Source organism: Pseudonaja textilis, chromosome 6 (assembly GCF_049901715.1).
Source record: "Pseudonaja textilis isolate UNSWEBS1 chromosome 6, rPseTex1.2, whole genome shotgun sequence".
NCBI lineage: Eukaryota > Metazoa > Chordata > Lepidosauria > Squamata > Elapidae > Pseudonaja > Pseudonaja textilis.
The window spans coordinates 33677238-33701651 of NC_141995.1; the positions used below are offsets into that span (position 1 = coordinate 33677238).

General features: G+C 34.2%; 1 protein-coding gene and 1 long non-coding RNA gene across 2 annotated transcripts in view; one reads left to right on the top strand and one right to left on the bottom strand.

Annotated features, from left to right (window-relative positions):
- The window catches only part of USP53 (ubiquitin specific peptidase 53), a 25787-nt gene extending 11188 nt beyond the window's left edge, over window positions 1-14599 (bottom strand). Inside the window, 12 exon segments of the mRNA XM_026697964.2 lie at window positions 621-1338; window positions 1492-1638; window positions 3031-3171; window positions 4245-4416; window positions 5146-5295; window positions 5740-5886; window positions 7118-7223; window positions 8822-8904; window positions 8990-9103; window positions 9671-9805; window positions 11271-11363; window positions 14456-14599. Coding sequence (XP_026553749.2) covers window positions 621-1338; window positions 1492-1638; window positions 3031-3171; window positions 4245-4416; window positions 5146-5295; window positions 5740-5886; window positions 7118-7223; window positions 8822-8904; window positions 8990-9103; window positions 9671-9805; window positions 11271-11363; window positions 14456-14599 — 2150 coding nt within the window.
- Window positions 14600-23120: 8521 nt separating this feature from the next.
- Window positions 23121-24414, top strand: part of LOC148125447 (uncharacterized) — a 95656-nt gene continuing 94362 nt past the window's right edge. Inside the window, exon 1 of the long non-coding RNA XR_015744133.1 lies at window positions 23121-23342. This is a non-coding gene — a long non-coding RNA (uncharacterized LOC148125447). The remainder of the gene's footprint in view (window positions 23343-24414) is intronic.

Sequence of the window (24414 nt, forward strand, 5' to 3'; positions counted from 1 at the left end):
CAGTCTAGAATTTCAACAAAGAAATGTATTTTATATAAAGTCAAACCTTGTTCCTCTTTTCTCTCACCCCTATTACCCTCTATTATAACTGGCAATATAAAGCAATCATCAAGAGAACATACCCAACTAAAGAAAAATTAAATGGAAAAAAGAAAGTGACAATATTTTACATGATTATAATCTTAATATTTTACAAAACTCAGTGTCGTTATTCTATTTAAATAACTTAAATACTGCCATCTAAATATAAGTAATGTTACATCTGGATCTTAATAAAATGTGTTTAACTCCCCCCCTCCAATATAGGAAATCTACATAATGTCCATAGTAAAGATTTGATTTGATAAATTAGCAAATATTTTCTATAATTTATACTCAAATATAAATAGAAAATCAATGGAAGGAATTCTACTTATTACACAATTGGTTTTGTATTTCTTTTCTCTCAAGCTTTTAATTACCAACAGAATTGGAATACCATGAAGTCTATTATTATTAAAAAAGAATGTCTATTTCATTTTAAAAGTTAAAATTTGGTAGGGTTGTTTGTATTCTGGTATTCTTATATAATAATGTATATGTACTTTGTACAATCACAAATACATATTTAATATCATTACCTGCAGAAAATGTTTTCTTTCAGATTGTTGGGATCAACTGAGCTGTTTCCTTCAGCAACTGGTGAATCCAAATTAGCAGATGCATTGCTGATATGATCACTGCTTTCATAGCCAGATTCAGTCCTTTGTGCCTGCCAATTATCAGGATGAGCCTTTCTCTCTATAAATCCTGTTGTTTTTTCTCTATTTCGTTTCTTTTCCAAATCCAGTGAATTCTGGCTTCCTCCTTGTTTTCCTTCATCTTCATATATAGTCATCAGACCCTTCAGGCTCTGAATTTCTTTGGGGCAGTTGATTGAACTCTGCTCCTTTTCATGTTTTGGTTTATTGCTTGCATTTAGCTTGGATTTTGAGCTGTGCTCTCTTTTCTCTGAATCAATAAAGATGCTATCAACATTCAGTGTTTCTCGCATGGGTTTCCAGCCTCTGCTTCGACTTCTGCTGCTACTGATGCTTCCTTTATCTTTGGAATCTTGGCTACTATCTGTTTCATAACCAGCTGTGTTGTCAGTTTTCATACGGTTCACCTTCGCTCCATCTTCTGTTTTATTTGAGTTGAATATCTGTACAGTGGATCTAATTTGATTGTGCACCTTTTCATGTCGATAAGATCCTCTCCCTTGACTTCCATATAGATGTTCATTGGAATGATGCCTAAATCCAGTTCCAGAAGGTGGTGATCCTGGTTTAAGATTAGTGTGTATTTCTCCTGATAGATCTTAAACAAAGTACCAAAACAGATTTATTTATAGTATTCACATTTATACGTTCTTCTTTATATAAAATATCTTTCATTTCCTTAGAATTTCAAGGCAAAGATAGATTGGTTTAATGTATATGGGAGGAATTAGCCAGAGGAAAATTCTGTTACCTTTTTGTTTCCCAGATTCTCTCCTGGATCCTCTGTCAGGATTTTTTCTTAATGATGATGGGTTACTTTTCATCTCAGCTGCCTTTTGAGCACATTCTCTGGAAAGATCTTTTGTTTTTTCCCTATGATCATTATGTCCCAATTTACCTGCAGCAATAAATGAATTATGCTGTTCACATTTACAGTAATGGAAGAGACAAGAAGACAATCTAATTCAAATTTCTCTAAACTTTTGAACAGAAAATAACCTCAGCAGATATAAAGAAGTTTAACTCTTGCAACCTATAATGCTTAACAGATTACAATCATATTATTTAAAAAAAAACAGTGGGTTATATCCTCTATTTTGGGGGGATTCTCTAATTTTTCTTCAGAAGGTATTGGAAAAATGTTGGATCTCAGGTTTCTTTTTTTTTCTGAAGAAAGTACTGAAAATGATAAATCTTAAGAAGTAGCATATATAGGTTCATTCTCATACCTTCCCTTTTCCAAAGCTTACTTAGACCAGGAATGAGAAAAGCAACAATAAGACTACTCCCAGAAATGATATATTATAGATTCTGGGGTTAAGAACCCAATAATTCTAAAAAAACCCTTAGGTTTTTAAATATACTGAGTATACCCTCCATATTCAACTGGATTTGGAACAATCAGACTGGATTTGGAATAATCAGACTATTTGAAACTACAAGTAGTCCTCAACTTATGACCACAATTGGCACCAGAATTTCCACTGCTATGCAAGGTGGTCATTAAGTGAGTCATGCACAATTTTTTGATCTTTTTTTGTCCTGGTTGTTAATTACCACAGTTGTTAAATGAACCATTCAGTCATTCAGCGAATCTAGCTTCCTCCACTGACTGCTTATCAGAAGCTAGATGGGAAGGCCGCAAATGGTGATCACGTGACCTCAAAATGCTGCAATAACTGCAGATACATGCTGGTTGCCAAATGTCAAAATTTTGATCACATGACTATGGAGATTCAGCAATGGTCATAAGTTTGAGGACCAGATCTAATATTCTTTTCAGTGCCATTGTAATGTTGAATGGTCATTAATGAATAATTATAAGTTGACCGCCTGTAATTTCAAATATTGTTTTTGATTCATTTGTTTCATTGGATTCTCTTTATCTAGTTTGAAGATTTATGTCAGGGGTCTTCAAACTTTAAGACTTGTGGACTTCAATTCCCAGAATTCCTTTTGCAGTCACGTTAGCTCAGGAATTCTGGGATTTGGTACACAAGTCTTAAACTTGCCAAGTTTGAAGATCCTTGATTTATATGGAGAACATATTATATTTTAGGTCATGTTTACGTAGAAATATTGAAATTTCAAAAGGATCTGATTCAGAAAATTTGAGCAACATTGTACCATGGTATGTTGCTAGACATTTTATATAATTAGCTTATATAATGTTCAATCACTTGTAATGATAACATTTTTAAAAGCTGAACAAAAATTATGTATGGTTAACCTTCAATTAATCTAACTATAATTCATCCCAGAAATTAAAAAAACCATGTATGATACATACTCGACCCCCTGATATTAGTAGGTTGAGTATAGTTCCTAGTAAAGTTTTCTAGCTGAACTTTTTTACTCTTCTGGTTAGAAGTTTCTTCAAATCCATTCTCCTTTACACAATCTGATTTAAGAAAAGTATATTTCTCAAATCCTAGAAAAAAGAAACATTAAAAAACATTACTTTTAAGAAGAAAAAGTTTACTCATTTTATCTCTGAAATTGATTTTCTGATGAATAGCCTGCCTAACAAATTAAAAATAAATGCCTGAATAAAAACTATACTAGGCACACTACATAATTTAAATTTAATAGGAAAAATATTTGAAGAATGATCAAACTTCATCGTTTACTAATAAATAAATTCAAAGTAAAATTCCATTTCAGACTTAAAAAACCCCATGTTTTAAAAACATTTAGTTATTGGAAAAAAAAGAAACCACAACCAAATAAGAGAACAACCAAGTTTAGAGAGTAGCAAGGGCTCCACAGTTCAACAATGAACTACATGTATTCTCTGATAGAATGCTAGTATCTGAGGTTTTTTTGGGGGGGGCGGGGGGGGGCGGAGGGGAAATCATGTATCTATCTTGCATATACTCCATCCAATGTGAAAAATTAAATACGCCTCAGACTCAATTTCTTAATAACGAAAGATCCCACAACTTTTCTATCCCTAGAACTGACAGCAAAAAATTATGCATTAATACATTAATGTTAAGGGCACCAAAGTTCATTCAATCAATTGCCTAATTTTATTAGCGTTTCAGAGAAAACCTGTTTTAGCAGCCTTGGGAATCCCATGGGCACAGGAGGTTCTCAAGTGATTATATTGTATTTAGGATGTTGGCCCATTCTTAGTTATATTTATGATTAATTGTTTTAAAATGATTGTATATATTTGTTTAAAATGTTTATTATATGCCATTTATTATAAGTCATGTTTGTAAGATGGGTTGGTATATAAAATTGCTAAATAAAATAAAAACAAAATAAACATGCGGTCAACTGGAAAATTTTGGGAGAATTACTATCTTTACTCCAACTTGCCACACAGTCAGTCTGAGGATAAAACTAGAGAAGACTTTCATGTATAATGAGCGGGGAAAAAAGATGGCTTACGGATATAATGTTGGCAGGCCAATTTTCAGTTTATTCACACCATATTAAGCATCTCCACATCTTACTAAATAAATATGAAGTTGCAAATATTCAAATTTCTATTACCAAATTCTTCTCCATTTCCTGCAGAGGCTTTATAATGTGACCAATGAATTATATGCTGAAGTGCATCTTCTGTTGATACCGGCGTACCATCTGGGTTTGCATAAAATAATAGCAATGGCTGAAAGTGACACCGGATGCACTTGGATACCACATCTTTCCATTTTGTTCCAACCTAAAAGAGAAGTAATCAGTTAAAAAAAAGTAGCAATCCAAACAAATCAAAACTTCTTTAAATAGTTTAGATATGTGAAAAATAACTCTACAGCCCTTTTGTGTAATGCATGTTAGTGAAGCAACAAAGTCCTGCACGACTTAGAACAAACCTAAACCTTTCATTTGCAATAGTGGTGAATATCTGTAGCTCGGGTGTAGGATGAGGATGAACTTTCACTGTTGAGCTTGTGGATTGGTTTCAGAATCCAAATCAACTGCGCAGCCAACCAGACACAGCACCACCATCAACCAACCCAAGTGACACCCCCCAGTTCACCTCTCAATGACTCTGACCTGATATAATTTCATCACAAGACCCACTGATGACTCATAGCTGACCCATCACAAGATGCTCATTACACACCCACACCTGAAGCCCTTATAAACAGAAAAACATTGACACAGACGTCTCCTAAACTCCGCTGAAGAGGTTACCTAGCCTGGTAATTAAATGTACAGAAACCAACCCACAAGCTTGGAGAACGAACCTTCACTCCCATCCAAACCTTTCACCTTAGGTCATGTGCATTATAAAATATTCTGACTGCCTTAATTTTGATATCAAGACATTACTTCATGTCTCAATATCAAAATTAAGGATGTCAGAACATTATATAAAATATGTTTAACTATCTTTAGGAGCTATTTGGATGCCTCTATATAAAATTCAATACCACAACTAACTTACCTCTTTAACATTAGCATCATCAAATAAAACCCATTTACAACTCTTCGTGTGAAATGCGAAGGCACAATAATGTCTGCTTGCATAGCATATCATCCCCACAAGAAAAAGCTCACTGTTTTTGGCATGTTCATCAGTAACCCTATAAAATAACTGTAAAAATGATAGGTAAGCAAGTAAGAAATAAAGCTGAGAATTATCACAACAATTTTACATAGCCAGATTGAAAGAGTTCACTCAGTTTATTTAGCAAACCATGTACTGTAAAATAAAGCATTTGAATCCTTTAAACTGTAATCTGAGAGATGCCTTTTTCAGAATAAACCATTATAGAACCGATTCCCTCATTAGAAGTTTTATGTTCTACTTGAGTCATATACAATCCAGTTATAAAGTTTTTTTAAAAAAATCCTTTAGCATGGAATACTATGTATGCTTTTCAGGGAGAAATTCCAACTTCATTTGATTGAGTTCCTTCTGAATATAGGATTGTAGTATTAGACAAGACACAGACAGAACTCTGTTCTCAGTAATTTCAAAGTTCTTTTAATGTGTTCAGAGAACACAGAAAATTAAATATGTTAATATGTTCAATACCCCTGGAAGATAAAGTTGTGTTGCCAGATTTCGGATGACATCTTCTGTTAGGTCAGAATGTTCAGAATCCCAAACTAATCCAATAGTAACTATTTCTGGAGAATTCATTAGAACACGGCGAATTTTAATTCTTTGGCCACAGTTGCTCTACAAAAAAAGAAGGGACAATGCTGTACATGCTTTTGAATGTCAAGAGCTTTATATAAACCGGTTTATATAAATTCACTAAAAGACTATGTTCAATAATAGACAACATCTCCAATTTATTCACATCCCAAATTCCATTATTTCTGATCTAAATAATCAGTTATAAAACTTAAATATGCTAACAATATGTAGCAATTCATCTGAGTTTCCTACCACTTTTCTTTAAAGTAGATTTCTTTAGAGACTAAAACAAATTACCATAATTTGATTTTTGGTCACTACTGTTGCATAGTGTCAGACATTTCTGCAACTCTTATAGAGGCATAATGGAAAAACTACTCACAACAAAAACTAATTTTGAAAACTAATTGTTAAGATAATCTAATTTAATAACTATTAAGATATGCCATTATGTTTTCTAAAAGTGAAGTATTTAATTGCAATTAATTGTTCTGTGTATCAATAAACTATATGATTTTTCTAAAACCATGCAAATCACAAGTTATTTTAAAGTCTCCAAAATGATAATTTTTACACTTGATAATGTAAAGACTTTCTGTACAATAAATTTTGATATATTATTTTAAAAACAGTTAACCTTGTTCTTTTTTCTTTTAAAAATAAACTTTATTAAACATTTAAAAATATATACATAACACAAAATATTTCGTAAAATATAAAACCAAAAAGTTATACATAACCAATAAATGTAATAACATAAAATATTTCTAATTGCTTAGACAGTGAGTTTTTATCAAACAATTTTCCAATACTTAGGTCCTATATCTGGTATATACTCCTATCATGACCTCTTCATATTTTCCCTTACCTATCTGTTTATTCACAGGTTTCTATCCTTTCTATATGGATAAACTCACCCAAAAGTTAAAAGATAAGGAAGACTCAAAATGTTTTACAGTTTGGGAAAACTGGTATAATTGGATAAAGGATAGAAAACAATTAACCTTTTTCAAATAGCTATTATTTTATCTGAGAGCCAAAACAAAACAATTATTTAAGAATTACTTTCCTGGGATCTTGTTTTAACTTTGTGATAGCAACATGTGTTCATTTAATTTATGATTTAAATTAAAGGCTACATTGAATTGGCTACATTAAATTAAGCTACATTGAGCTGCCAAGACAGACTTCACTTAATGTTTGAATTTATCATTATAAGGGGGGAAACCCCCACCAAAATAGAAGAGCACTATTTCTTTGGTAAACTTACAGGACAGTTTCTGAAGTCATCTGTAGTATTTGCAGCCTGAAGCAGCTGAGCAAACATTTCTGGCTTGAGTCTTTCATGTCTTTCCACCATTCTATCAATTTCATTGCTGCAAATGAAAAATTTGATTTAGTCCATTTTATTATTGCAATTAACAGAATGTTCTTGTATTTATTAGATTTATATTCCAATTTTCACTGAATACAATATAGCACAATAGCACTAATTCATCCCATTCTTCCATATAATAACCCTGTATGGTAGATTGAGATGAGATCATGATTAGCATTTCCCAAGTGAATTTCCATGGTTGAAGGTGAACATTTTAATATTTACATTAAAGATGGTGAGCAAAATTAGGGCAAAAAACATTATTTCTTTTACAGATATGGATCTATGTAAATCTTACAGGATATTACACATACAAAAGGGTTCAAGAAAAGAAAATATATTATGGAAATATGAATATAAGTATTTTCAAGGATGGAAAAAGCAGATGCTTAAAACCAGACAGGGTACCTTAACAGCTTATGAACTGAGCTCTGGTCCACATTACAACGGTTTGCTATTGTTCTTATGACTTAAAAAATGCTTCTGGAAAAAAAATGCTTTGACCATTTCTGATCATATGAAGCAAATATACTGCAATAATCTTCTCCATTGTAATTAAAAATATTGGGCTATATAGATGAAATAAAACATTTTGCTATAATTTCAACATTCCTAGACATTTCATTTGTAGAAAGCATTATTTATAGGTTTAAAATCTGTAGTGATGTCTAAAAATTATGTTTGTTATTCCATTCCATCACAATAACAAGATTATACTTGTTAAATGGATACATCTAGCTTACCTATAAATGTCCATTCTACTTGGAAGTAGGATTACAGCTTGGACTGATGGGAAATCGTTTATGTAGGAGAATATGATAATTTATTCCAAGGAGAAATTTCCTCTGCTGTGCCTTGTGAAATACTTTAGTTAAATTCTCATTTCCACCATCTGGGAGGAAGCAACTTCCTATTAGTTCAAGCTGTTATTTTAGTTCCCAAAGAAGTAAGATAAAGGCTGATCTAATAACCCTAAAAAAGATTTGATCAGGTCAGAAATTGCCAACTGTCACAACTTCTGAACCTTAAAAACCTTTATGTCTGTGATTTTTATTTGATTGTTGTGCACCACACAGAATTCTTTTTGTAAGATGGGTGGCTATTTAAGTGTAACTAATAAATACTAAATAAAAAGCTAAGCAGAATCAGATTTAGTTACTTCAATGGGAGACTGTCACAAGAAAATCCTAATGCTATAACGCCAGACAGTTGGAAAAACATCCAAGAAAGCAATTGCAAAATGTTTCTGCACAACTGTGACAAAAACTATGTAGACTTGTCCATCAAGTCACCAGAAGCTGAGTGTGTAATATATGTAATTATGTTCATATCACCCAAGGCTACTTAGAGTAAATATTTCATTCTCATTTAACAACAAATACAATGGAATTTCAGAACATAAATATATCCCTCCCCAAGAATTGATTACACTTTCAGATGTGAATATTCTTCAGCTTCAACATGATAAAGAGTTAGGTTATTCATCAAAGCTAGTATTTTGTTCTAAGCTGCATCTCACTATTTACACTAAAATTGTTAACTTATGAGAACAATGGAGGAAAAAGGACAAAGCACAATAAAAATACATTTCCTTACCATAATGCTGTTGTTGAAATGTAACGTACAAATTCTGTAAAAGGTAAAGGGTCTGAAGATGCCCCACAAGTACAACATACACACTGTAAATAAAACAAAGGGTTTTTAATTTTTTTTTTAGAGATTTCAAATGGCAAAGAGTAAAATAAACATGAATAAATATCTTACCTGTTCATATAATGTCATAGCAAACTTTTGATGTGTTATGCAGGATTTGGAAGTGCACATATCTGTTCCATTGCTTGGTACTATGTGATAGTGAATTCTCTCAAGGATATTTTCCTAAACAAGTAAATGTTTTATTTTAATCATGATAATGATAGGCAATCAAGTTGGAGTTGAGTATTAGAGATTTTATATGCAAACATTATCTGTCCCCAACCTGCTCTTTCAGGTAATACATTTCACCAATTGAATCTTCAAAATGGCTTGTATATGTTTCAATATAGTCATTTTTATCTCACAAGAACAATTTCTGTTTCATTCTGAAATAAACCAGGCTCCTTTGCTCTATGTTCTTATCCACAGAATAAAGGGACAATAGCGATTTGAAAAAAAATTAAGGGAACCCTCCCCATTGTATTCAGAATTATAATCTTTGTATCAAATGAAATGATGACCCAATTCTATCTATCTGGGTATATATAACAGCTCAAAAAATTTTAATATTGCAAATTACCTTTATTTTCAATCTTAAAAAAAAAATGTTATAATCCTTTTCAGAATCCAAAAGAATATTGCCCTAAACTGATTCATCTTTTGAAATATCAAATATGGTTCTTCTGCAGTCATTCCAAGAATCAAAACAATACCTAAAATAAATGTTAAATACTATAATATCATACTTACAAAACATTCTGCTGCATCATCCATAAAACCAAGCTGAAATCGCTGTTCATCTTTAAAACTTTCAGCCAAGGCATGCCTCATGTTATTTGAAGGAAGAGCCTTTTCTCGACTGTGTTGGAATTGGGAAAATATTGTCTGGAAATCAATAGCAATATTTATACATTTTATAAATGACTGGGAACAGTATAGCGTACTTGAATACAACAAAACAGGGAGACCAGCATTTGGTGGTGTTGAGAATTTGTGATTCTCCAGATGTCATTGAACTACTGTAGAACAAAGATTTTTCGCTATTAGCTGGCTATGACTTCTGGAAGTTGACCTTCAGCAACTGTTCCTTTTCTGATATAGAAACACAACTTACCCTATACACAATACCATTTACCCATGATATGCCATAATTCACTTCTGCTTTATTCCTCATACAAATTGATAGGCTAAAAAGAACCCAAAATCTATATCCTTGGCTGTTTACAATATGCATGAATTGGAATCTGCTGCTTCCTCTGCTATCAAATCTCATTAATAAGCCAAGAAGCTGGAATCTGTAACAAACTGGAATACACAATCATGAACCATGGTGGCACAGTGTTTAGAATGCAATATTGCAGGATAACTCTGCCCATTGCCATGAGTTTGATCTTGACTGGCTAAAGATTGACAGCCTTCCATTCTTCTGAGATTGGTAAAATAAGGACCCAGACTGTTGGAGGCAATATGCTGATTCTGTAAACTGAGACTGCAGTTAGAGACTGCTGTAAAGCTCTATGTGCTATTGCTATATTTGTGCTTATTCCTTTCAAATAAGAGATAAATATGTGAAATGGATTATAGTATTATCATGATTAGAAATATATACAAAAAATTCAGCAAGAGAAGAACTTTCTTGACATTTGAGCTCATTGAAAGTCAGAAAAGTTGAGCCAGAATGGCAACACAGTTTGCTTCTGCTACAACTATAATAATAAAAGGCTAAAATATCAACATTCAGTACTACAGCAACTCAATTCCCACAATGGCTAAACATGGCATGAAAGCTGTATCTTTACCCTCTCTAAACAAAGAACAGCAACATGAGACAATGTAATAATCCTAGTAGTAAATGAAGTAACAACTGTTATCCAACAATTACACTTGTTTTTATTATCTAGTTCTTTTCCTTAATTAAGCTACATCTGTTTTAGATAAAGAGCACACAATTACTATCCTTAAGCCAATTCATGTACTTCAGTCTAATTCCAAAACATCCATACAAGGAATCAATCCAAACATTGATTATTTATTTTTTAGTTGGGTCCTCCAGTTTTGGGGAAATAAAGAGCATCATAAAAAAATAAATAAAGATGTTCTAATCAATTTCACAATGCTACCATTATTATATGGTAATCCACAAATTTTAACAGAAGGAACAAGTCCTTTCAAAGAAAAAAAAAGTCTATATCTGCTTTAGGGTTTATGCACAGAATATTGATCAAAACCAATTAAAACAATTAGCAAATCCTACAATTTATTAGATGTGTTAATGAATCAGAGATTTTTATGAATAGTTGCCAGAATTAATTTCCATTAAACAAAATAAGTAAGAAAATTATGAGGTTACCTTCAAAGCACAAAATATGCAGGCATCACCTTGGCAAACATGTCCCGTGAGACCTCTTAAACTTCGACGGAATATATCAAGTTGCCATAAAACCTACAAAGAAGGAAAAACTAATATCCATTTTTGCCAAAGATTTATTTTTATTCTAAACGTCAATTAATTGCTACAGATACACCACGATAACATGAAATACTATATTTACATTGCTTTTGAGAGGATGCTCTTTAGTAGAACCTGCAATAATTCTGAATAGATATTAAATGATAATTGTTTCCTACCCAACTTGTTTTCTTTCGTCTATTATTGTTTAAACCAATGTATAATTTTACGCTATATTTTACCTAGTAATTTTCTTGAATTGTTATGGTTATTCTGACAGGATATAGGACATGGCTGTATATATTATATGTGTGTGTATGTATATATAATTTTATTTATCATAGTACTCATAAATTTAATCATAATCATTTCACTGAGCATAAAAATGAGCACAAACACTAAAATAGTTATTGTTATATTAATATGTCACATTGCAGCAACATTCTTCAAAACTGTGATTTAAAAAACAATGGGCATTACTTGATCACTTCATAAAGCTCAAAATAATTAAACCTATAATTCCACACAGTATTTTGTACTGTTTGGAAAAGAAACAGTAGTTAAGCAGCCTTTTAAATTAAGAACATATCACTTGATAGGACAAAAATAAACCAGATTCCATTTAATAAAAAAAACTTGTCATCACTTCCTGCTAGGAACAAATATGGTGTACATGAGAATATATTAACTCTCAATTAGAATTCATATCAAATAACCATATATCCAGTCATTTCAATTTCTAAGAAAAGAAAAAAAGTTTAATTTTAACTTTGTATTATTTCAGAAACAATTCCAATTATTAAATATATCTCATAATCATCCATCATATCATATCATGTAATTCTCTCCATGAACAAATGTCAAATTGTCATATTTTAACCCAGTGCAGGAGGAGAGATACATGTAAAAAGCATGCTTAAAACATTTACGGAAACCCTTGCCAGCTTAGTTAGATGCACATGCTTTCAAGGCAATGTATACCAATTATACACTTCATTCATATATAGCACTTTTCAATAAGAGTTTAGGAAACATAGGTACTAATGAAATACAAAGAATTTCAATTGGAGTATCTGAAGTGCTTATGAGGTTGGTCATAATTCAATTATTATTCTATGTATAATAATTCTCTGGAAAGGATATTGTACATTGGAGGATGTTATGACAACAACACAGCTTTGCATTAATAATGTTATATGAAAAATTTCACTAATAAATGAATATTAAAGCATAATTTTAAAATATCATATATTATCAATAATTAAAATCCCATTCTAATTTTATATATTATCCAAAATTCAAAGATATCCAACATACATTGACATACAAATTCAGTACCACAGAATAAGGGTATATAAACAAATAAACTATATAAACATGGACCTTTCAAAAATATCCAGTCACTTTAATGACATTGTTACTTACTTACTTACTTACTTACTTACTTACTTACATACATACATACATACAACCATACACACACACATAAATATATAAAACAAATGGGAAGTTTCAATATTGTTATGTTTCCAATATTCAAACTGCAATCATTAATTTTTTGATGTATTAGCTAATTGTTATTACAGTTTACCTAAAGAACCTTGTTGGAATTAATATTCTACATCTTTCTGAAAGGAGCTCGTTACCACATACTGATTAATATTTATTTCAATTACAATTGTAAGAAATTCCTATTTTGGGAATGGACTTTGAAGTATATAATTAATAGGGATTTGTTAAATTTTTTTTTCAATAAACGTTGCATCAATTTTCAATATTTTTATATGAATTATTTTATTTACTCTTTGTGATCAGTTTGTGTCAGAAACAGATACTTAGAATGGCCTTTATTAAAATAGATAAAATTATAGCAAAAAAACATGTTTGAAGAAGCAGTAAAATGTCCAAACATGAATTCTTTTATTGGAAGAATTTAAACATAAAACCATTAAAAACAATCTGGCTTCTTTCTTGATCAGTCAAAGAAACCTTTCACAGAAGTTAAAGTTTACCTTGAATGTTTACTTTGAATGAATACTTTGAAAATGTTATGCTTGTAGAATTGGGGAGTATTATGGTATAGAACAGGCTTGCACAAATTGTAGAGGCAAAAGGGCACTGATAAATTAAAAATCACTGTGCACCACCTGGTGTGTCAATCAGTGGCAGCAAGGCATAGAAGTGCTTGACAGTCCTTTTTCAGGTCAGAGATGAATTTATAGCAGTTTCAAATAATGCTAGCAGGCCGCTTGGAATTCTGAAAGAAGCCTGAGAGTTGAATGTTGCATAGGCCTGGTATAAAGTATTTTACATCACAAATTTAGTTTTAATGTAATAGAAGTATTGAATATAGTATTGATTTCAATTACTATAATTTTAGCAGTTTTTATATTGCCTTAAAGAGCATTTGGCTATATTTTGAATTTTATGTAATCTTTATATATGAGAGCCAGTTCAGTCTAGTGGTTAAAGCATCTGGTTAGAGGTTAGGGGGCTGTGAGTTCTAGTCCTGCCTTAGGCATGAAAAACCGGAGCCAGTCAGTCTCTTTTAGTCCAATTCACCTCACAGGATTGTTGTTGTGGAGAAAATAGGAGGAGAAAGGAGAATTGCATGTGTTTGCCACCTTGAGTTATTTATAAAAATAATAATGGTGGGACATAAATAAAATTAAGCACTGCACTGATGAAGAACGTTGAAATCCATTGTACTATTTTTTTTCCAAAATAAATTATCTTTTTAGCATCCTATAAAATTTGTCCTTTCATTCTGGTATTTTATCCATCCTGTTTTGATATCTTGGTCTGGTCTATAATTTTTCCCCTGATTATCTTGTCTTAACAGACAATCAAAAATAAACTGTACTGGAGTTTATGACCAGTCAGAGTAATAATTTACTCTCTGTTGCCACTAGAAAGACTTTTCTCTTAATAAAGGTTATCAAAACTATAAAAAATATGAACTGGAATAGTTTACACATATACATATAGTAACAGGAACATAGATTAACATATCTGTAATACAACATGTTTTCAATGCTTTCACAACTCATGGAGCTCTTTGGAATTGATGTGTAGTTCTTCCTTACCTGTACAGCACTGTTAAGAAAGCAGCTGTTTTGTCCTGGTTCATTTAACAAGCCTTTGGTGGGAGCCAGGGACATCACACTTCCAGGCTGATATACTTTTCCAAGATTTCCTCCAGGTTTTCTCAAGAATTTTACCCATGCCATTATTTAGGAAACAAATATAGACTTATATAAAGGAAACTGTTTGTAATCTGAGCTAAACAAAGGCAATTCAGACAATGGGCTTTAAAAAATTATGGCACTGTGATCCTGCTTCCAAGTCTTCAGCTTGCACTTAAATAATGTGGTTATGCTCTATTTGATTTATGAAAATAGTTTTTAAAATCTGGTCAAAATAGAGCATAAGAATATCAGAAACTCCAGTGAATAAAGTTGATGTAATTTGAAAAACTGTAAAAATACTTATAATGTTCATCTTTCTTTTACATTCTAATGTAGTATCATTGTTAAAAGTTTTAAAAATAAAGTCGCAACTATCAAAAATCAGGAGTTCTTAGCTCGTATTGTATGCAGGTATTTTATGCTGATTCTTCTTTCTCAATATTGGCAATATATCACATTTCTTCTTTTGTGTTGCCGCAATAATTCTATGCATACTTCATATCACCTTTCAAAATCTGAAAGAAAGGGGAGGGGAATTATAATTATACACTTTCTTCACCAGTAATAATTTTCTCTGCCTCCACCCAGAGAAGAAAAATATACAAGACAGAAACAACATCAGGAGGCCTGCACCAAAGTAACAAAACACAGGAGCAACGCTTCTAGTTACAGCCCCTGGGACAGACTCTGCTCGATACCTCCTACTTAGTGAGCAAAAGAAGAAAGGGAGTGGCCACTAAGCATATAAATAAAGATACTGCCTGCAACAAGATGTCAAAAACATGCTTCAGGTTTTGTGTTGCTGTTTATTTCACAGGTCAGGGTATCACCTAAACACAAGCAGACCTCCCCCCCAATACTAATTTACTTCTCATTCTTTCCCATTACAAACTGGCTTAGGTATCTTTCACACCCCACCCTCTCTCTCTCTCTCTCTCTCTCTCTCTCTCTCTCTCTCACACACACACACACACACACACACACACGGTTTTACCTTGGGGAGACTTTTGATTTCAGACGTTGTTTACACAGAGACTTGTGATTTGCTAGGAATGCTGCTTTATTGGGACAGATACTTATAATTTATTATTACACTGATTTAAGTAACACTGTGATTTCATATGAAATGTATGATATATAGTAAATGTTGGTTTAGCAATGGATATGTGATTTCATTCATATTTTTGTTTTGGATAAAAATATTAAACTTTATTTAATACGCATAGGGAACCATTATTTTTCAAAAGCACCATTGCAGCTAGTGTTTATAATTTTTTTGAGTGGTTTAGAGAAGAAAACTGTTAGCATTTAATAAATATACTGTAGCTTCATCAGAAAGTGCCTTGTGTTTTCATGACACTGACTTTATTAACAAAGACATGATTTCATAGAAGAAACACTAACTAAATTGCAAGAGACATGTGATTTCATATCACATACATTGATTTAATTGGCAAAGAGGCATGGCACACATTCTCTCTCTCAGTAGATCTTTTAACAAATACTTGTTTATTGGGAATGAGCTTTACAATTTTATAAAAGTTCTTGTTTATGATTTATTTATTTTTTCTTCAGAGAAATTTGTTAGAGACAAATCACTTAGGACTCGTTTATTAGGGTGGGTACCTTGTAACTTAGTTAGAAACACTGGTTTACCAAGCTACAGACTTATATTTTCATATTTATATATTTCATATCATATGAAGAATGTTATATTAGACTAGAGTCTCATACTTTTGTGCCATAAAAGTATAGCAGCTCAGAAATCAAATTGTGATTTCAATTTCTGAGAATTTGTCACAAAGATAGAGAAAAAATGTGTGTGAGAGAAATTATGTAGAGATTATTTAACAAGCAGATATAGATTATCAGGGGAAGAAACATCAGGAGGTCAACTTTCATTGTTTGACAAATTTAATATTTTCATTTTATTCTAAAAAAAATGATGTCAAGTCTAAGTTGATATGGTTGAAAAAAATAGGAAGCCACATGCTTGGCATATAGAACTTCTAATCAATAAATGAGTGGTTTGCAAAATCAGTGGGGTATCACTATTTTAATTCTTTAGATTAAGGCAGGATCAGAATCTTTAAGAAAAGATGCTACTAATCTGCAATAAATTAAGAGGCATGTTCAATGTCAGTAATATTGTGAGCGTGGTTTGACCTGACTGACTTAACTGTTTCTAGTGGTAGGAAACTTTGAATCCATAAACACTGGTTGACTTCTTACAAGTAATGGCATATAAGAAGGAGAAATGTCTGAATTATAACAGACGGTGGTTTGTAAAGAGCAAAGGATACTGATTTTAAAACTTCATGCTCAGTCAGCCCTATTGGTAGTCACTAAAGAAATAGTTTGAGATATGTGCAGATTTTAAAGTAACAAAAATCAGGAAAGTACAGTTCATTATATTGTATTATTTTAATAATTTATGGGTTTTATATTGTCTTTATAATTATAATCATCACCCGCAGTAATGCATTTAGGACAGGTGATTGTATGAATAGTATAAAATTAAAAAGTATGGTTTAATTACATAATAATCCCATTCTTAGGTTTCAAAAATTAAAATATGGAAACCTTAACATAAAGCAAATGTGCAAGGCTGAATATAGAGCAATGGTCGCCAACCGATGGGTCACGGCCCACTGGTGGTCCGTGAGAAAATTTTGGTGGTCCACAGAGAAATGTCACCCCCAGAGCACTCCCCAAAGCAATTAATCCAGACTGCGGAAACACAAGGCTGCACTGGAACAACACGAGGTAGTGAGGGGAGGGGGGGAAAGGGCAGAGGGGGAAACTTGCCTGGCCACCGGGCTGCTTTTTTCCGCTTCTTCTTTTGCTTTTGGCTGCATGCAAGGAAAGCAGCAAAAGTCTTTCTTTCTGTCCCCTAAACTCCACCAGAAATGAGTCTTGCACCAGCAAAGACTCATTTCTGGCAGAGTTTGGGGGGAGAGAAAGGAAGACTTCTGCTGCTTCTGCTGCTTTCCTTGCATGAAGCCAAAAGATCCCAAATAAAGAATGATCGATCGATGGGAAAACAGGGTGGGGAATTTTCCTGCAGACTTTTTGGGGGATTTTGGCAGAGACCCAGGGAAAATCCCCAAAAAAGTCTGCAGGAAAATCCCCCACCCCGTTTTTCTACCTATCACAGAATACTATCTCTCTCTCCCCTGCCAAAGAATGGAGCTCAAAATCAGGTTAGGAATGTGGCTGCCTTGGAGGGGGTGGGAGTGTGTGAGGGACCTGTGTGTGTGTGTATGTGAGAGAGAGAGGGCGGGAGGGAAAGAGAGAACATCACCACCAGCCCTCTGAGGTTCGATGAGATCTCTCTCTCTCTCCCTCTCCAACGTCAGCAAGCCACCGTCAGTCAAAATTCATATTAGTGGTCTGTGGGATTTAAAATTATGAGTGTGGTGGTCCCTGAGGTCCAAAAGGTTGGCAACCCCTGATACAGAAGACACAGAATATACCTGTAGCAAGAAATCTAGGAAAAATGTGCAGAATATTAAGAATCTTTTTTATAATCATCAAACTAAAAAAATGCTAATCAGCTTTTAGAACTGAAGTGTGTGAATTGTTCCAATTAAAGAGGCTTGTAGTTTTACATAAAATCAATAAAAGCAATTTGTAATCCATCAAAAGAAAAGAAATTGGGAGAGGACTGTTCCATAACCTATAAAGATGGGTGTATTTATTATGCTCTTTTATCAAAGCACGGTATAAAAGAAACAGTAAGAAAATCATAATGATTAAAAATAACTCCAATGAAATTGCTCAGAATCAAATAAAATTGAGACAGATCCAGTCACAGATACACATTTTGGACAAAAATGTTCATGATGGTAGATAGTGGGGAACAGACAAGGGTATTATTTATAATGTATAATGTTTTCTAAGGTGAGCAGATGTAAATGGCAAAAAATTATTTTTGGTTGCATAATTATATCATTATGGTCTTGAAAAAACGCTTAAGATCTTTTGAGTTGTTAGCTGTATTTTCATCCATTCTTTCATTCTATGGAAGACAAGAAAGAGAAGGAACACCGTAACTCAAGGAATGAAAGAACTAGGTTCACAAATGAAGTGAATGGAGGGATTTGAGTCTCCCTAAATTATGACTGGAATTATTCAGATGGTATATTATTGATAGTAAATACACTATTCCTCAGAAGGCTTGGAAGAAATATTTTGTATCACAGCATGGTAATTTTCTTTAGCAAGACTTGAAAAGGCTCAGAAAGAGAATTCCTCAAATGATGATCTTGGATAAAGAGCTGTTTGCTGTAGAAAGAGAAGGTGTTGAAGTCTATAGAGATTCTCAGTCAACCAGGTCATGGTTGTCCCAAAGGTGCTTTTTCAGGAGGCAACTGGACTTTCTTGTTTTTTCTTTGAAGATGTTTCACTTCTTATCCAAGAAGCTTCTTCAGCTCTGACAGGATAGTGGGGAATAGAAGGATTTATATTCCTTGAAGACAGCTGGTCATTTGCATCCTTTTATAGGGTTGTTGAAGCACTTGGAGGTTTATGTGTGTCTCAGGGTCACTTGAGTAGAGCTCCTGATTACTGTAGTCTGCAATTTTTTCGCTGGCAGATCCCACACCATTGAAAGGATGTTCATTCCAAATTGTATAGCTAAAAGTCTGTAGAGATTCTCAGTCATCCATGGTTGTACCGAAGGTGCTTTTTTAGGAGGCAATTGGACTTTCTTGTTTTTTTCTTTGAAGATGTTTCACTTCTCATCCAAAAAGCTTCTTCAACTCTGAGAGCTGAAGAAGCTTCTTGGATGAGAAGCGAAACATCTTCAAAGAAAAAACAAGAAAGTCCAGTTGCTTCCTGAAAAAGCACCCTTGGGGCAGAAGGCGTTGAAGTAAAAGCTCTTAAATCAGTAAAAAAATACATATACTGTATGAATATTGATGGATAAAATATGCAACCTTTATTGTCTACACATTTAATATTTAAAGATAAAGGTTTCCCCATTTCAGTCATGTCTGACTCTAGGGGGCAGTGTTCATCTTCATTTCCTAGCCAAAGGATTCAGCATTGTCTGACAACGCTTCTGTGGTCACGTGGCCCGCATGATTACAATTCTAAGGCGCACAGAGCACCGTTACTTTCCCACTGAAGAGATACTAGCATTTGCATGCTTTTGAATAGTTAGGTTAGCAGGAGATGGGGCAAGATGGGAGCTTACCCTGTCACACTGTATTTAACATTTTAGCATCAGTGAAGCTTCTCAACCGGTAGGCCACTGCACCCTCCCAGATTAATATTTACAATATGAGAAATACGATGATTTTAGGCTTTGTTATAGAACATAAATATAATAATGGATACCTGGTAGAATGGTTTTCATGACTAGATTATAGTAACTAAAAGATGCAATTTGTTCAGAAGGAACAGAAACAATAGAAATAGAGAAGGAATTGTACTATTTGTTAAAAATATCTCAGGAATCCAAATTAAACTTGATAAAACTATAAAATCAACTGAAAAAGATAAAGAAAAGTACTATTGGCATCTACTATTGCTTGTCTCCGCAACAAGATATGGTTGAAATCTTTATAATGCAAATTGTAGATGTTTCAAACAAACATAAAACTGTAGATACAGGAAGCTCTATCATCTGTTGGAAGATGATATCAGCACACTGCTTCCAGGAATCTGTGAACTTTCTTTATGATAACTTTCTCTTGTAGAGGAAGGAAGGCACAAGAGAATCAGCCAGCCTTAACATGATACTAATCGATACTTAGTTGATTAAGTGGAAGTGAATGAACAAAAGCATATCTTACACTTCAAGAAAGCAGATTTTAATAAACTCAGAGCATTGCTAAATAGGGGACCTTGACAAAAGAAACTAAGGGAAACCAGGCTTAAAGTTTCAAAGTTTCTAAATAAGAGATACTTAAAATACAACTGCAAACAATGTGGTAAAACTGGAGATAGCAGAAACAGATAAAATATGAAAATCTGAAACAAAAAAGTTCATAGGAAACAAATGCAATGTGAAATCAACAAGAAAACAAAGAGGTAACCTGGAATTTCCTGGTCTGAGAACCTCTACTTTTTAATATTTTCATGAATGAGTTATATGAAAAGTTAAAAGGAAGTTTATGAGATTTGGAAATGATACAAAGTTGAATGGGATATGGTAGCTAATACTGTAGAAGACAGGGGGAAAAAAATCAAAATTATCTGGATGAGCTACCAGCTAAAATAGTGATATTTGATAGAGACAAATGCAGAAGTTTAAAAAACACAACTCAAAATGTAGAATACTTAACCTGACACAGTATTTCTGAAAATGACATTGAATAATAGTAATTATTAGTAATAGTGGAGTGCAAACTATTACATGAGTATGAGCTAGCAGAATAACATGCTAGAAAAATAATAATTGCAGCATAAATATTAGCCTTAGTATAATTTCCAAATCAGACATTTTTTCTCCTTTGGTTAGACTTGGGCCCAGGTCTGAAGGATTTAGAACAAAATGGAACTGATTCAGAGAAGGAAAAAAAGAGAATGTTCAGGGCACTACACTACCTAAAAAAATCGTATTAAGAAAGATTGAAGAGATGGATATACTTAGCCTTCAGAAAATGAGTGAAGACATAATGACAGCACAGCTGTAAATAGGAGCAGAACACTGCAGAAAGGCTTTTGCCTATAGGCTTTTACTATTAAGACTTCCAGGAAACACCTGGTAATTACATTTGAAAACAGCATGCCTATAAAGAACCCTTTCTGTGATTAATATAACTTTTATAGCCTTAGATAGTATTAAGCCATCCCTAATGTAATCTCTGTGATGTCAGTCATTATTCCACTATCAATAATAAAAGCAATCCTGATGGAGGCGTCCCATTCTGGAGATAGCTAATAGAACAGAAAAGATTTCACCTCTAACCTGTTTATACATTAGTCTTTTTATCCACTTTGTTATTAATTTTAATATTTTAACTTTCAGTGCCCAATGTTTTAACCTTTTAATTGTTTTATACTGTTATTTATGGTATTTTAAACCATGCAATCATTGGATAGTGACATGGGCACCATATAAATTTAATAAATAATACTATAATCATCTTGTCTAGTATGAAATGTATCAGTATTATCTTAGCAATTTCCACTAAGAGAAGACTGAAATGAACTCATTTTCAACTCATGTATATCTTTTCAATCTGCCTTTTAATTCTAGGTCCTGTCCTTTGCTCTTTAATTGCTACATTGTAGTAAAATATCTACAACAATGCATTATTATATTTATTAATACTTGAAGAAAAATCTTGGTTATTTTACTATTATTTTGAAAGTGCTTTTTTATTTTAAGATATTTTTTACATGGACATGAAACACTGATGCTTGAAAGCATATATACACATACACAGATGCCCACACACACACAATATCAGTATACTCACATACATGATTTTGCAGATAAATCTTAATCTTCTCCATATAATGAGAATGAAAATGAGCCCTTTTGGTTATTTCTAAAATAATTTGTATCTGTACATTATACAGAACATGAATGTATCAATAAGTGATTATGCATCCATCTTTCAAATGATAATTAATTTAATTTAATTTAACTCCCCCCACTCCAATTTCAACTCATGTTTCCAGGGGAAACCAATCCCTAATTGAGAAGCAGCTGAATAGTTTTATTTAATAATTTGTATTTTTATTAATTGGATAGAGGAGGTTATAAGACTAGAAACAAGTACAGATAACCTAAGTATTAAATTTAAATTTACAATGACAACCGTACATCAAATGCAAATTTCATCAGGCACTAACATAATGCAAATTAACAATCTCAGCTAACTATTCTTAAGAGAAAAACATATTTTGCTAAAATATTTTTCATGATAATGAAATTAAAACATGCACTTCAATTTAATTTGTATTAAGTTGTAGGCTTAAATATATATTTATACGTTAGTTCTAAAATTACTCAAAACATATTTAGATTTCATTAAAGTCAGTGTCTTAATCCTATGTTATAAGCAACAGCATTTTAAGAAATTGATAACTATCAAATCTATACCTACTTGTATTAATATGTACTATTTTCAAGAAATACATAGAACAGGTTTCATACACTTCCCTTGAACCTGAATATAGACATACATGGTTAAAACGTAACCCAGTTACATAACATTCCAAAATTATCATTAATTTTGAAACTTGAATTTTGTTAAACCTTTAATGCAAATATTGATAGATATCCCAAATAGTCTTTACACAAACCAAGTTTATTATTTTTCAGCGCCCATAAAATTTCAAAATGCTAAGTATCTAACTTGAAATACACACATTTGTCTGACTATTCTATAGAATCTCTGCTTCGGCTTAAGCTCTGCAAACGGAAGCGAATCACAAATAATAGAACATCCGATCATTTTAACAATCTTTAGGCTTTGACGGATCTCAATTCCTTACTGTAAATAAAAACTACACCTTCCGGTACTTTCCTTCCTCTTTCCCCTATTGAGGTAGCCAAAGGTTGGCGAATGTTTGGAGGCGGGCATTGGGAGGGATAACTCCTCAGCCTCCCCTTACAAAAGCCTCCAGGTTAAGATAACCTTTGTTGTCATTTTCTTACGATGAGCACATTGGCTGGCACCCATTAAAAAGGAAATTGTGTTGCCTGCTCTCAAGAGAAAGTATATATCTACTTTTGAAGAGCCAGACCGGGGGGTCATCTTCCACGTTGCTTAAGAGTTAAGGCACTAATTGTGGAGCCTGACGGAAGAAGTCGCGCACGCAGGTAAACAAGAAGGAGCGGAGTTAATTAAGGCGGCGGGAAGGCGCAGCAACCAGAACGGAGAAATGGGGGGGTGTATAAACAAAAGAAAATGCTTCTTAGTTGCCCTTCATCTTTTCCTCTCAGAGCCCTCAAGGGACTTCCACCAAGCACCCCGCGGGCACTTCCAGGAGGCTGGGTCCAAGCGAGCCAGAAGCAAAAGCCGCACCTACTCCAAGCACCCTCCACTCTTCACACACACACACACACACACACACACCCCACCCCGGAGGTTTTCGCACCTGCCGCCCCAAGGAAAACCTTTCCGCTCCGGTTGGTTTGAGCACGCAGGCGGGCAAGGCACTGACCCCCCCCTTCGACTCCCTCGCTCCCACTTCGCGACTCAGACGAAGCAGCGGCGGGGCCCTCCTTCCCGGCCGGGCTCTGCCCTCTCGCTCTTCGTCTCCGTTTCAGAAGAAGCCGCCCGAGTCCCGCGGGGGAAATAATTTGGCCCTCCGTCCATCCGCCCACCCGCCTTTCGCCTTAAGATAAACCTCAATCTCCGCTTTCCCGCGGGGGGGCTTACCTCCGGCCGCCTCCACGGCTGCTCTTCCCCATCCCGATCGCGACTCCTGCGGACGATCCGGCTGCGCCCGAAGCGACCGAGCTCCTTCCCCCGCCCCCATCGTCCTGCTCCCGCCCACCTCGCTTCTCAGTAACTTTCTTCCTCCTGCCTCCAAGCGAAGCACGCGCGCCCGCGGCTGGGAAGGGGCGGGGCGGAGAAACAAACCGTCCCGGAGCGGCTCGAGAGGCGGGCGGGCGCGCGCTCGGTGGGGGAGGGGGGCGTGGGGGGGGCGGAGGAGCAGCTGACTCGCTGACTCTCGGGCGGGGGGGGAGGAGTCAGGCCTCCTTCAGACGCCAGCGAGAGGGCGGCTTCCGATTGGAAGGAGAGGGAAAGCGCAAGGAAGGTACGCGGGAAGTGATTGGAAGTGCGCGGTTGGGAGGACCCTGCCGGAAGAGCCAATTCGGATCTCTCTCTGGCACCTGCCCCTCCCCCGCCGATTTCTGTTTTGGGCGAACGGGGCGTCTGGCCCGG